Source organism: Callospermophilus lateralis, chromosome 12, assembly GCF_048772815.1.
Source record: "Callospermophilus lateralis isolate mCalLat2 chromosome 12, mCalLat2.hap1, whole genome shotgun sequence".
Classification (NCBI taxonomy): domain Eukaryota; kingdom Metazoa; phylum Chordata; class Mammalia; order Rodentia; family Sciuridae; genus Callospermophilus; species Callospermophilus lateralis.
Window position 1 is genome coordinate 41,595,023 of NC_135316.1, and position 13,170 is coordinate 41,608,192.

The 13,170-nt window shown below is 30.2% G+C and overlaps 1 protein-coding gene across 1 annotated transcript in view; it reads right to left on the reverse strand.

Annotated features, from left to right (window-relative positions):
• Window positions 1-268: 268 nt before the first annotated feature.
• Window positions 269-13,170, reverse strand: part of Ndfip2 (Nedd4 family interacting protein 2) — a 55,809-nt gene continuing 42,907 nt past the window's right edge. The window contains exons 4-8 of the mRNA XM_076872446.2: window positions 12,091-12,184; window positions 7,926-8,050; window positions 4,074-4,140; window positions 1,953-2,058; window positions 269-356 (exon numbers count right to left, since the gene is read on the reverse strand). Of these exons, the coding sequence (XP_076728561.2) occupies window positions 1,955-2,058; window positions 4,074-4,140; window positions 7,926-8,050; window positions 12,091-12,184 (390 nt within the window). The 3' untranslated portion in view covers window positions 269-356; window positions 1,953-1,954. The remainder of the gene's footprint in view (window positions 357-1,952; window positions 2,059-4,073; window positions 4,141-7,925; window positions 8,051-12,090; window positions 12,185-13,170) is intronic.

Sequence of the window (13,170 nt, forward strand, 5' to 3'; positions counted from 1 at the left end):
CATTTACATGCTGGAAGACTGTGTATTACTCAACTCTTTCAATTTCATCAAACACTGATTAACCAAATATGAGTAGACTTTACCACTACAACTTTATGGTTTCTTTCAAGGATATGCAAATCTTTAAATGGGCACAAATGCAAGTGTGCAAAACAAATGAAATATAAATAATTAAAGAATGAACAGAAATGGCTTTTAAGCATAAACCACCCTGCCATTCAATTTTGAAGCTCCATCTTTTCTTCACTAATTTTTCTTCTATTATCAGTAGTCTTCTATCCTTTTAAAGTTGTAGGTTTATAGATGATCTGAAAATTTCACATTGGTATAAGAAAGGAATGTTGGGCTGATGCAGTCTAGAGATAAAGAAAGAATTAGTCTTAAAATGTATTAAGTTGTACTTTATCTAGATCACAGTACAATAAAAACTCATTTTACAGCAGCATTACATCAAATATATAATGTTCTTTGGATAAAGATAACATAGTCTATTTCAGAATATATTCTAAAGTATAATTCTTCTATAGGCATCATCAAGAAAATATATTTAAGACCAATTTCACTACTCACAAAACAGTCAGATTAGTAAACTTTGCCTTTTTATCTTAATACTGACAAATTCTCAATGCCTTGTTTACAAAAACATTTTACTAATTAAAAAGAAAATATAACACCTCTGTGGGCAGGTGATGCAGGAACTTTAATGGAACACTTAAAGTGATACTTTAATATGATCCAGAAATACATTATCGTCTTTGGCAGAAATAAGGAAAGTATACATGCTTATGCATGACCTATGTAAGTTATAAATAAAAGTTAAGCAACCAAATCACAAACCACATAAATTTTTTAATTAAAAAAAAAAACAGGAGCTGTGGTTGTGGCTTAGTGATAGAGGACTTGCCTAGTATGTGTGAGGCACTGGGTTCTATCCTCAGCAACACATAAATAAATAAACAAACAAACAAATAAATAGTTAAAAAAATAAAAACGGGGCTGAGGCTGTAGCTCAGTGATAGCATGACTGCCCAGCACGTGGGAGGCACTGGATTCAATCCACAACACCACATAAAAATTTAAAAATAAAGGTATTGTGTCCATCTACAATTAAAAATATACATTTATTATAAAACTAAAATCCTCCCTATATATCCACAGGGGATTGGTTCCAGGACCGGCCCCCCTTGGATACCAAACTTCTTAGCTGCTTAAGTACCTTACATAAAATGGCACAGTATTTGCATATAACCTACACACATCCTCCCATAAACTTTAAATCATCTCTAGATTACATATAATACCTAATACAATTGAAATGCTATGTAAATAGTTGTTGTACTACGTTGTTTAGGGAATAATGACAAGAGGGAAAAGTCTACACATGTTCAGTATAGATGCAATTTTTCTTTTTCAATCCATGACTGGTAAAATAAACTGAAGCAGAACTCTCAAATATAGAATGTTTACTTGGTTACAGCAACCCTGAAACACTTTATCCTTATAGTTCTTTCAATCAGAAATTAAATGTTTCAGCAGATTTCGTCTTTTTTATTCACCAGACATTTATGTAGATTTCACTTTTGTTTTATGCAAAATGCCCAACACTTCAGTGTGTCAGATTTTGATTTTCAGGTATGCAAGTTTTGTGCTGGTGGTTACTTCAAACACAATCTATGAACAATCTTTAAAAAGAAGTTTAAAAAGTATGTGATTTAAGGTTTTTGTTTATTCATTATGTATTTAAAAATTAAAATTTATGAAATTCAATTTTGAAAATAAAGGTACCTTAAAAAGTCTATAACTTATAAAGTTTCATTAAGCTGCCGACAGTATAAAATGTATTAGCTAACTTTGAGTAAAAAATTATAAGTACACGTTAAGCATTTAATATGTATCTAGTAAATGTGAGTATAGAAAAGAAATAACAAGGTCACAATATTTATATTCCTTACCTCTATAATAGGAAGAAATATCTTGTTCTATGAGCTGCTGCCATACTTTCAGACATGTTTCTGACTTTTAGATAATTAACAAATCCTCTGAAGAAAAGAAGCAGGCCTGAGAAGATTGAAATAATTCATATATATTATGTTATTAAGCATAAAGGGGCCTCATAAATATAAAATAGACAATTATAAATAAGACTCTTTTGGTTCAGGGAAGTTAATCTTCAGGGTTCCATTTATTTTATATTATGTTTTACCATTAATGATAACTCCACCATGAGGAAAGATAATGAAATTTTCTGCCATCTACATTCTTTCAGTTTGGTAAGCTTTAATGTATCAAAACAGAAGTAATGCAAAACCAGCTATGACAATTCAGAATTACATTAAAAAATACACCTGCTAAGTGATTTCTTTAAACAGCAAAATTTCCTGTTGCACTTAAACTGATTCAATGAGAAATCTAATTTTATAGCAAATTTATCAATTAATATAACTACTGTGTAAACCAAGACATGTTGTTTTTATATGAAGCATTCAAAGGAGAACCTATGCATTTAGTTGCTAAATAACTGTAGGGAAAAAACAATACTATCAAGCAATATCAAGTACCCATATCATCTGTAATATAAACATTTGAAGATAAATTTATTATATGTATATATATATTTTTTAAAGGCGGGGGAGGGAGGGAGGGAGAGAGAGAATTTTTTTTTAATATTTATTTTTTAGTTTTCAGCGGACACAATATCTTTGTTTTGTATGTGGTGCTGAGGATCGAACCCAGGCTGCACACATGCCAGGCGAGCGCGCTACCGCTTGAGCCACATCCCCAGCCCCTGTATATTTTTTAATTATAAGTTCTTTAAGTAATAATTAAAAACTAATATATAACAAAAATTAAGAAGAGACAAGAAAGAAAGCTTGAGAGGCAGTCACTCTAGTATAATTTCTTGGATTATTAGACATGAGATTTCTACCTCAGTTTTTCTCCTTTGTAAAACAGTATTTTGATAAATACTAATTTATCAAAGATATTTTTAACAATTAAAAAAGCAATGCCTGTGAAATGTTCAAAGCTTCAGATGAAAAGTATTAGATAAGTATAAAAGCACTGCCAGTATTATTATGTCTTTAAAATATTTTAGCATATAATTTTTAGAGATATATTTTATAAATTTATAATCAGAAAATGGTAGGTGACAATAACAAATACAGAAAATATATGTGTGTGTACAATTTTCCTCACAAGGAAAAAAAGTTATCTGTAAATTTAAAACATAAAATCCAAAAATAAATTTGTACCCCAACTAAAAAAACAGTAATCAACACATTAACAAAAAAGCTTATCTGTAATAAACTGGAAGAAAAAAGGAGAAGAAATACTCAATTCATTTTCCAAACTCCCTAAATAAATGCTAGATTATGGCTCTGATGTGGAATGGAACTGTTCTCTGTATTCTATTGTGACCCACAGTTATTCTCCTAAAATTTCCTTTAATAGCTTAATAATGTACATATAAACAATTATGGTTAAATAATAAAGAACAAAAAATTCAGGAAGTCAGAATATAGTAAACAATGTAAAACTGACTTAACCCTCATACATGTCTAACTTCTCAACACAGTCATGACAATAAAATAAATTCACTGATTATCAGAGAAACTGACCACCAAGAGTCTGTTTCCAAAAAAAAAATCCTACAGATTTGATAGCATGGCTAAATAAAAACTCAAAGAGAAGACTGCCACCTACTGAAATGCTATTATCATTCTAGCAAAATTATTTTTTTGATAGAATGCATAAAACACCCAAACTATCCTACTCTCAAATTTCCTAATATCATTAAAATAAATTATGCATGTTTATTTTGCAAGATAAATACTGGTGACAATTTTTTAAAATCATGTTGGGATTTTCAAATTTTGTGTAAAATTCAGTTATTCAAACCACTCATTCTTCATATTGATAGCCTCCATATAAAATTAATTGAAAAGCTAAGTATTTGGATGAGAATTATACAGCAGAAAAGTTTGTTAAAAATTTATTTCCATCTTGTAATGTTAGAGAATATCAGAGTTAAAACTAAAATTAGTTTAACTGAAGTTCATTAATAATACACTTACCAAGCACAAGAAATATCCACCAAAGCCAATACTGTCCATTGAAATATCCAGTAAAATAATCAGAAAACTAGAATGAACATAAATATATTAGTCATATTTGCATACTTGAATTACAAAATTGTAGATTACACTCAAATTCAGAATAATTTACCTGAAATAATTTACCTTAAAAACAGAAAGAAAAATAATGAAAAAATACTTATTGATAATTACATGAAAGAAAATCTCTTATGCAAAAAGCAAACTGACTTCTGTTACTAACTTTATTAACAAAAAACAGTTGAACTACTTACAAAAAAGAAAAGTAAATGCTATATATCTGACTCAAGTATTTTCTCATTAAAGCATTCACATGTCAGTCCTTTTCTTACAATCTCTCAAAGCCACAACTACCATCCCAAACACACTACAGCAACCCGCTGCTTTAGATATTAACACCAAAAGCTACATTAGTTTAATCTTATCAGATGGGGATGTTCTGGTGGCCTCTAAAAAGAAGAGCTTTTGACCTTCTGTATGTCCCCTACTGTTAATCACTGCCCAAAATACTAAGCACATAAAGACCCCCAACTCATTGGAGTCTTTTTATTTTCAAACTAAATAGGGTAGCATTCAGTTCTCAACAGTGAGCTGAGAACAGCTAAATGAACCTTGAAGGGGCATTTCAACAGTTCCTATTGGTGGCCATGGCAGACAGTTTTATATGTGGGAATATGAACAGGCAGATGGAAGGTAGGTTTGATGGTACAGAACACAGGTATCTTTTCCTTGATTAGACTCTAGCCATCATATTTCAATACTTTTAAAAGGTTTAAAAATATAGATCTAATTTTCTTCAGAGTTACTTCTGATAATTCTTCCTTATTCCTTCCCTATCATTTTAGCATCAACAATGCCCTGAATAATTATATCTTAAATGTGTTTCATATAATCTACCTTAAAACTATTAAAAATTAACTTGTTTTATTACATTATTTCTACAGGTTATTATTATTAAATTAAATGCACATTTGTGCTCAAATATTTTCTAGAGATTTGCATGAAATCTTAAAATAAATAACTAACTAAATAAATAATACCACTATTTGGGAATCAGATCAACTAAAGGTTATCTCTTCTTAAAAGTTTTCTAAGTATTTTCTCTGGAATCATTTTCAACTAATAAACTATATACTAATTCTTAGATTCAGAAATTCCAAAGAGTAAAAATTTCAAGTATTATTAAAGATGCAAATCCCACATACTCCCAAACATTTAAAAAATATATAATAAAGAACTTGAAAACTGGAAGATTGCAGCTTATAAAATAGAACTGCAGTATGCTTTTTAATTAAGTGTTAATGATTAGAAATAAAAGGTTCTCATAGAGACTTTAGAGGTTATAAAAAAAAAAAAAAATAAGGAACCAAAACAATACATTTTTAACTTTTTGTACATGGTACCCAAACAAGATGCAACCAGGAAATCAAGAAAAGAGTCATTCCTATCCAAAAATATCTAGCATAGAGTTATTTACTCCAAAATTAAGAATATAATTACCTTCACCTTGAAGTCAAGAGGAAGACTCATTATGTAAAAAAGAAAAAGAAGCTTTAGACTCATTACTAAATTTAAAAATAAAATGTTTTAGAATACTGAGATGGTATCATAGAGCTGAGCCAAGTTGGGTTTTTTTCTTTTTTTTTTTTTTTCCTGTTTAGTTAATAAATCAATTATGTTGACTGGCCAACCACAGGCTACAGAAATCAAATTTTAAAAACCAATTTATCAACATTAAGAATTTGTCTGATGCTATTATACTAAAACACCAGTATTTTGTTATGTCCCCCTTTCAAAAAGAACTTATTTTTAATAAAACCCATGCATGGTTAAATAAAAAAAAAATCAAAAGCCTTAGGCAGAAGTAATAAAATTCTGGGCTAAATATATTAATACAAAATCTGAGATTCATGGCAGATCAGAAATGAAAAAGAAGGCTACAATATTATTTATCAAATACTTATCATCTAATAAAGGGAAACACCAAACTTTTTGGAGAAAACCTCTCTATACTAAACTCCAAAAGGAATTTATTGCTTGAAGCATTTCAATAAGTTAAAGTACAGTGTAACAAAGGCAGCACAGAATTAGGAAGACAGGCATTGAATTGAGAACAAAGTAAATTCTAATCCACGTATAAACTGTGTGACCTTGAGCAAATTATCACTCTTTTGTGTTTAGTTTCATCGTCAACAAAATTGCTGGATCATCACCAGCATTAGAGATATAGATAGGGTTAAAGAATTTGGTGTTATCAAATTATACCTGGAACATGGTCAATGAATGGTAGCTATTATTATTTTATACAAAGGATTGTTTAAAATTCTTCTATCAGTTCTCAACACTAATAGCTTAATATTAGCCTTAACTCAAGCAAACATATTTTAAAGGGAAACTAAAGAGTCCTGGTAGTTAAACTTGATTTGGTATACATCTTATGAATTAAGATATATAATTGGCATTATACTCACAAAACTGTGAGAAACTCCAGGCTTCGGTTTTAGGTTCCCCATCTTATCACATTAACCAGCTTTGACTACTGGCTAACCCTTTTCATAACATCTAACACTTCTTCAACTCTCATTCTATGAGAGAATTAGGCTATCATATGCTAAAGGAATAGGTTATAAATAATGGGTAACTTCTTCCTTATGCACATAAATGATACTAGCAATTAATCAACTTGAGGCAAGTTGAGAAAAGGATAAGGCCTAGGAGAATGATCAAAAGTGGCTTTATTTATTCATCATTTTAATCTTCTGAAAAGCCACCCACATACTTTTAAGTTCTGTTATATAATTTATATATTTTAATTTACTAATTGTATAAGTCACATTTACTTAAATATTGGTTTCTACTCAAATAAGTTAAATTCTTCTACTGTTTTCAGAAGAATTATAGGTCTTAAATGTCAACATCTCTTAAATACTTAAAGCACTTTGATCATTCTCCTAGGCCTTATCCTTTAAAATCTAGGAAAAAAACATTTGTAAAAAGAAGCCCAAAAGGAAACTTCAAGAGGCAAAGGTAAAGAGCCAGGGGATGATTATGTTAATGGTACTAATGCCTATTTAATTTTTACAGAAGAATATTTTGGGACTAGGAAAGTTGTTGTGATGGAGGAAAAAAAAAAAAAAAAGGATGTTTCACTCTCTCTCTGAAAACCATCTTATAAAGGATGAGAAGCAGGCAGATGGTGATTTCAAGAAACAGCAGGAAAACAAGAGAGACTTAGAATGAATATAAGGAAAAAAAGATGAGTTCCTATAGACATTTCATAGGCCTTTACTTCTGAGCTCTGAATGTTACAAAAAAAAAGAGATAAGATATTTCAGTTTATTATAATTTGCTAAACAACACAAATTCTTATTTTCATCTGATTATAGGCATGCTTGCACTGGACCACAGTAGTAGTAACCACCTCTTACTAAGCACACACATTTGTGCAGTAAATGAACAACCTACTCTATTTACCATACTTTATAAAAATTCTGTGAAGCAGATATTATCGACCTTTTTCAAAGAAACTAATACTCAGAAGAACAATTAATTAACTTAATGTGAGAATACACGAGATGTGAACTTATATTTTTCTGATTTCAAAGTTCTCCTATACTAACAATTAGCAGCCTCTCTAATATAAACTTATAAAATGTTCACACTAAAGAGATCACTATAATAATTATATATAAAAGTAGAAACCTTTAGTTTATTGAATTCATGTGCAAAAAGTGAGCACTTATGAACTATACAGAAAATTTCATATCTTTTTATTTTAGAAATAGTAGAGGTTTAGGCTATCAAGATACTCACCCTGACAATAAGGATCCACTTGATCAATGAAAGTCCAAATCCACAGATAGCACCATACCTTCCAGCTATGGTGTTGGTGATACAGAAGGATAAGCAAAATCCAAGCCAGTTGAAAATAAATGCCACTAAAAGCAACAGAAACAGTTTTTTAAAGATTATAATTTAAAAACAAATTAACATATATATAATATTAACAATATGACATTTCTCTACCAACTGAACCATCTTTGTAGACTATAATTTGCCTTTTGCAAATGTATACATGAACAAATGAGTAAATTTGGTTTCCTGGTCAACAAGAATCAGGTCAATAAGAATCAATTCCTTAAAGCTTATTATCAGTGGGTAAAACTACATTTTTAACCAGCTAAAAAACAGACCACAATGTACTACTCATGTAGTTCCAACCCAAAAACTGAGTATAAGCAATCAGCCAACAAAACTGGCCTTTTTTCAAAGGTAAAACAATAAAACTTAGTACTTCACAAATATTTTATGGGCTTCTTAAAGTATACTTATAATTCTTAGGTGTTCCTTTTCTGGATTCATTTACAATATGTAACCTCATCTAAAAGCTAAATTAAACTATAGCATTACATTGACAGAACAAGTCACCAAAGTACTGTTTTTCCAATGTGTGTGGTGTCCATGTAACCCCTTTGAGAACTGTAACTTTTCACTTCTATGTGTTATGTCCGTCCTCAAAAGAGTTTACAGAATAAAGATACTCAACATCATAATCGTTAGAAAAATGCAATACGTATTAGAGTGTCAAAAGTTAAAAATAAAAAATAATAGTCAATATCAATTGCTGGTGAAGATATAAAGCAACAGGACCTCTCTTTTACTGCTAGTTAGAATATAAAATGATATAGCTACTTTAGAAGACAATTTCATTTAAGTCAGAATTAACACTTCAAAACACTCTTAGTTCTTTTTAAAGTTACAAATAACTTAATTTTTCTTTAGTTATGTTTCCCTCAAATCTAAAACTGGAATGATTCAGGTGATTAATTACAGCACATCATGTTAATACTCACATACATGGTACAAACAGCCGAACCCTGCAAGAAAAATTATCTAAATATAGCCAAAGAGAATCTATTATATGTTAAAGTACAGAGTTCAAGGTCATTTCAAACTGACCTGTCAATTATAATTTCTTGAGTTTAACTGACAATCAGCTGGATTTTATTTCATTCTTTAAAAAATTTTATTAAAAATAAGACCAGAGTGGGTGGAGATGTAGGTCAAGCGGTAGCGCGCTGGTCTGGCATGTGTGGGGCGCTGGGTTCAATCCTCAACACCACATAAAAATAAAATAAAGATGTTGTATCCACTGAAAACTAAAAAATAAATACTAAAAAAATTCTCTCTCTCTCTTTCTCTCTCTCTCTCTCTAAATTAAAAAAAAAAAAAATAAGACCAGAGATATTCAGTTTAGACATGTATATGAAGCACTTGTGGTAATATTTAAAAGGATGAAGAAGCAAAAACATTATCAAGGAATACATGCATTTTTCCTTTACATTTTCTGAACAAGAACATGTAATTACATTGCCAAGTTTAAGTGTAAAGTTTACTTTTTTATTTTTATATACATATAAAAATATATTTATTTGTATGTGGTATTGAGACTCGAACCCAGTTCCTCACACATGCTGATAAGCAAACGTTCTACTTCTGAGCCACAACCCCAGCCCTTAAGTATAAACCTTCTTTAGTTATATGAGATAAGAGATTGAAATACAGATGTCAAAAATAAATAAGGCAAGAATGTACCCTACAAAAGGTTTAATTAAAATATTCTTAGTGATTTTTCACTGACTTTATTTGTACAAATACAATCTGAAATGCTCAAATTACAAACCCATTAAAGAAAAACCTACTTCTAGATCTTTTTACCAACAGTAGCTATTAGTTTAAGCATGGAAAATACAACAAGTTGCAATTTGAAGAATAACCACTAGATGGTAGTATTTACAAATAAATCTATGCTTTTATCAATGCAAGCTCTAGGCCTAATCTACCAGGAAAAAATTTTATCAGGAAATGAAGATTAAAAAAACAAAAATCACTCTTATAACATTTATGCAATATTTATAGAATAAGAAGTATAAAAAATGTAAGCTGTAGGAAGGCTGAGGCAGAAGGATTACAAACTCAAATAGAGTCTTGGCAACTCATGTCTCAAAACTAAAAAAGGGCTGAGGTTGGGGGCTGGGATTGTGGCTCAGTGGTAGAGCAGTTGACTAGCATGTGTGAAGTACTGGGTTCAATTCTTGGAACCATATATAATGAATAAAATAAAGGTCCATCAACAATTAAAAAATATATATTTAAAAAAGGGGGGGGGGCTGAGGTTGTAGCTCTATGGTAAAGTACTTGCCTACCAGGGCAGGGATTAAACCAGGCCCCAGGTTTAATCCAAAATATCACAAAAAAAATAAAACAAGCCATAGAAAAATGATTTAGTAAAAATTTAGTAAAAGTCAGATTATTTATATTAAATCTATATATGTGTATTTACATTAATTACTATTGATGAACAAAAATAAAGTCACCCAACATATTTGTTACCATATATTTACAGTATTTATATCAGTGCAATATTTTTAAATTTAAAAACATAAAAAGAAGATGATATAGGGTTAAGAGAAATGCAGAAATAGATAAATAAGAACCAAGCTCTGATTCAAAATAGATGGTTAAATAATAATATTTTTATTCCTGAGAAACAAGTATTCATATCACAAATAGTATAATAAACTTAATGATTTTATAAGATTTCAAATTAATGTTTAGGCTACTATTTTGTAAACAAAATATACACAAAGTTTGTTATTAATATGAAACAGTATGGGTGAATTAAAAGTCCAAAACTAAAGTTAAGTTAAAAACTAAAGTTCAGGGTTGGGTATATAGCTCAGTTGGTAGAGTGCTTATCTTGAATGTACAAAGCCCTGATTCAATCCAAACACCACAAAAAATAGAAAAATTTAAATAAATAAATAACCTAAAGTTCACCAGATCAATAGTACAAAACATCAGATATTTGTAACTAAAGTCCATATTCTTTCCATTGTATCTAAGAATTGCAACTAGAATCAATTTGTGATTTAAATTTCACATATATATTAGCCAGTAAACTAAATATAATTTAGAAAATTTGAAAAGTTATAGCTGCCTGCCTTTCTCCCACCACCAATGTCTCTTCGTAGCAGATGAAATAAAGAAAGGGAAGCAAGAAACCATTTCAAAATGGAAAAGGTAAAAGTGAATTTCCAGACTCAAAAGTAACTGAACACATGAAGAGTTTTTTTTTTTTTTAAGTTGAACATGGCTCTTTAAATAAATAAACTATTTCTTGGTTTTACCACCAAATAAACCTTAGAGCTAAAATAAATTTAATCAGCATTCTCTCTAAGAAGGTATGAAAACCCAATCATTTAAATAGGTAGTTAAATTAGCCCTATCATTGTCTAACAAATTTGCTTAAATGAATATTGGGTTTCTACTATTCGTTTTAACTATTAAAGCAGTTTATTGAAGGTATTAAAATTAGTCAATGATTTTACCACATGCTTTTCTCAGGAACTGAAATAACAAACATCCCTCATGGAGTTTAAATCTATAAGTCAAACATTAATTTAAGAATTTTATAAAATGTTAAAAAAATATTATTCTTCTAATCTTCTAATTATGCATCATTACCCCAAAGAAAACTTAAACTTAATTTCATACCTTTGTGCCTCCAGTGATATTGTTCTGGCTGCCCAGAATATCCCACTTTTCAACCCTTATTTTGGCTTTAGACCACTCAAATGAAGTCTTCTGCCCCAAAATATATTTTACAGTTTCATTCTATACATTCCTACAGCACTGAATGAACATTTAAATGCATTTCTCTTATAAAATCTTCTTTAGTTTAAATTAGCTTATATATCTTTATGCCGTCAACATCTAGCATCATGAATGCAATGCGTAATTATCCAATAAATGTTTAATAAATTCTAGACTTATATTCACTCTAGTCCTCTCTAGAACAATTTGTATTTCAAATGAGGTAAATACATGCTAATAATAATTTATTTTCTTCACTGTTATATATACATACAGCTAACAAATATTTTTATTTAAAAAAAAGTCTGGAAAGATCACTTACTGAAAAATGCCAGCATGAAAATGCCATCATTACCCACTCTAAGTTGGTCTGCATCACTGAAGTCATCTCTCGGTGGACATTCTTCCTCTGGATTCTGTGAAACACATAATATCAGAATAGCTCTAAAAAAATAATTTTATATTCTTAATGTAACAATAAACAATAAAAATTTCAATAGTATCTAAGGTTCTCAATCTGTTAACAAAGACAAAATGAGATAATGAGTACACTGAGTTAGACTCAAAAAACATTAGCAAGTCTTATTTTTTCAGGGGCACTCAAACAAATAGAGATTTTCAGATAAACACAAAAGAGATTAAGTTGAATAACATCAATTCATGAAAATGATATCACGAAGATAGATGTTACCCTGTTGTATCAGTGTCAAATGAGAAAACAGGCACTTTCAAATCAGTAGTGGAATTCAGTGAGTACAATTCCAATGGCTGGCAATTTGGCAATTTTTGTCAAAATTAAAGTATATACCTCTGGATCCAGCAATTTCAGTTTTTGAAATATATTGTACAAATGCATATACACACACAATCCCACTTGTAAGAAATGAAATATAAATATAGTTCTTTGCAACAATGTTAATAAGAGTAAAAGATTAAACACATTTTAAATGCCCATCAATAGTGAACTGTGGTCTGTAATTCCAGTGGCTCCGGAGGCTCAGACAGGAGGACTGTGAGTTTAAAGCCAGCCTCAGCAACTTAGCTAGGCACTAAGCAACTCAGTGAGATCCTGCCTCTAAATAAATACAAAAAAGGGCTGGAGATGTGGCTCAGTGTTTTGAGTGCTGAATTCAATCCCCAATACCAGGGGGAAAAAAAAAAAAAAGTCAACTGTGTCAGGGGATAATGCTCCATAGGTCTCTCATGTTTCTGCACATCTTCCAGGTAGAAATACTGGTTGCCTTTTTCTGGATGTTTATATAGTGAAGAGCTTTGGAAAAGAGAATGCTTCCCTTCATAGCAAATGTATGGACATTCTTATCAACTGTTAGTAAAGATGATATCCTTAAACTCAGGGTTCCTTCTCCTATTAATACACTCCACCACATTAAGTTGGGAAGTA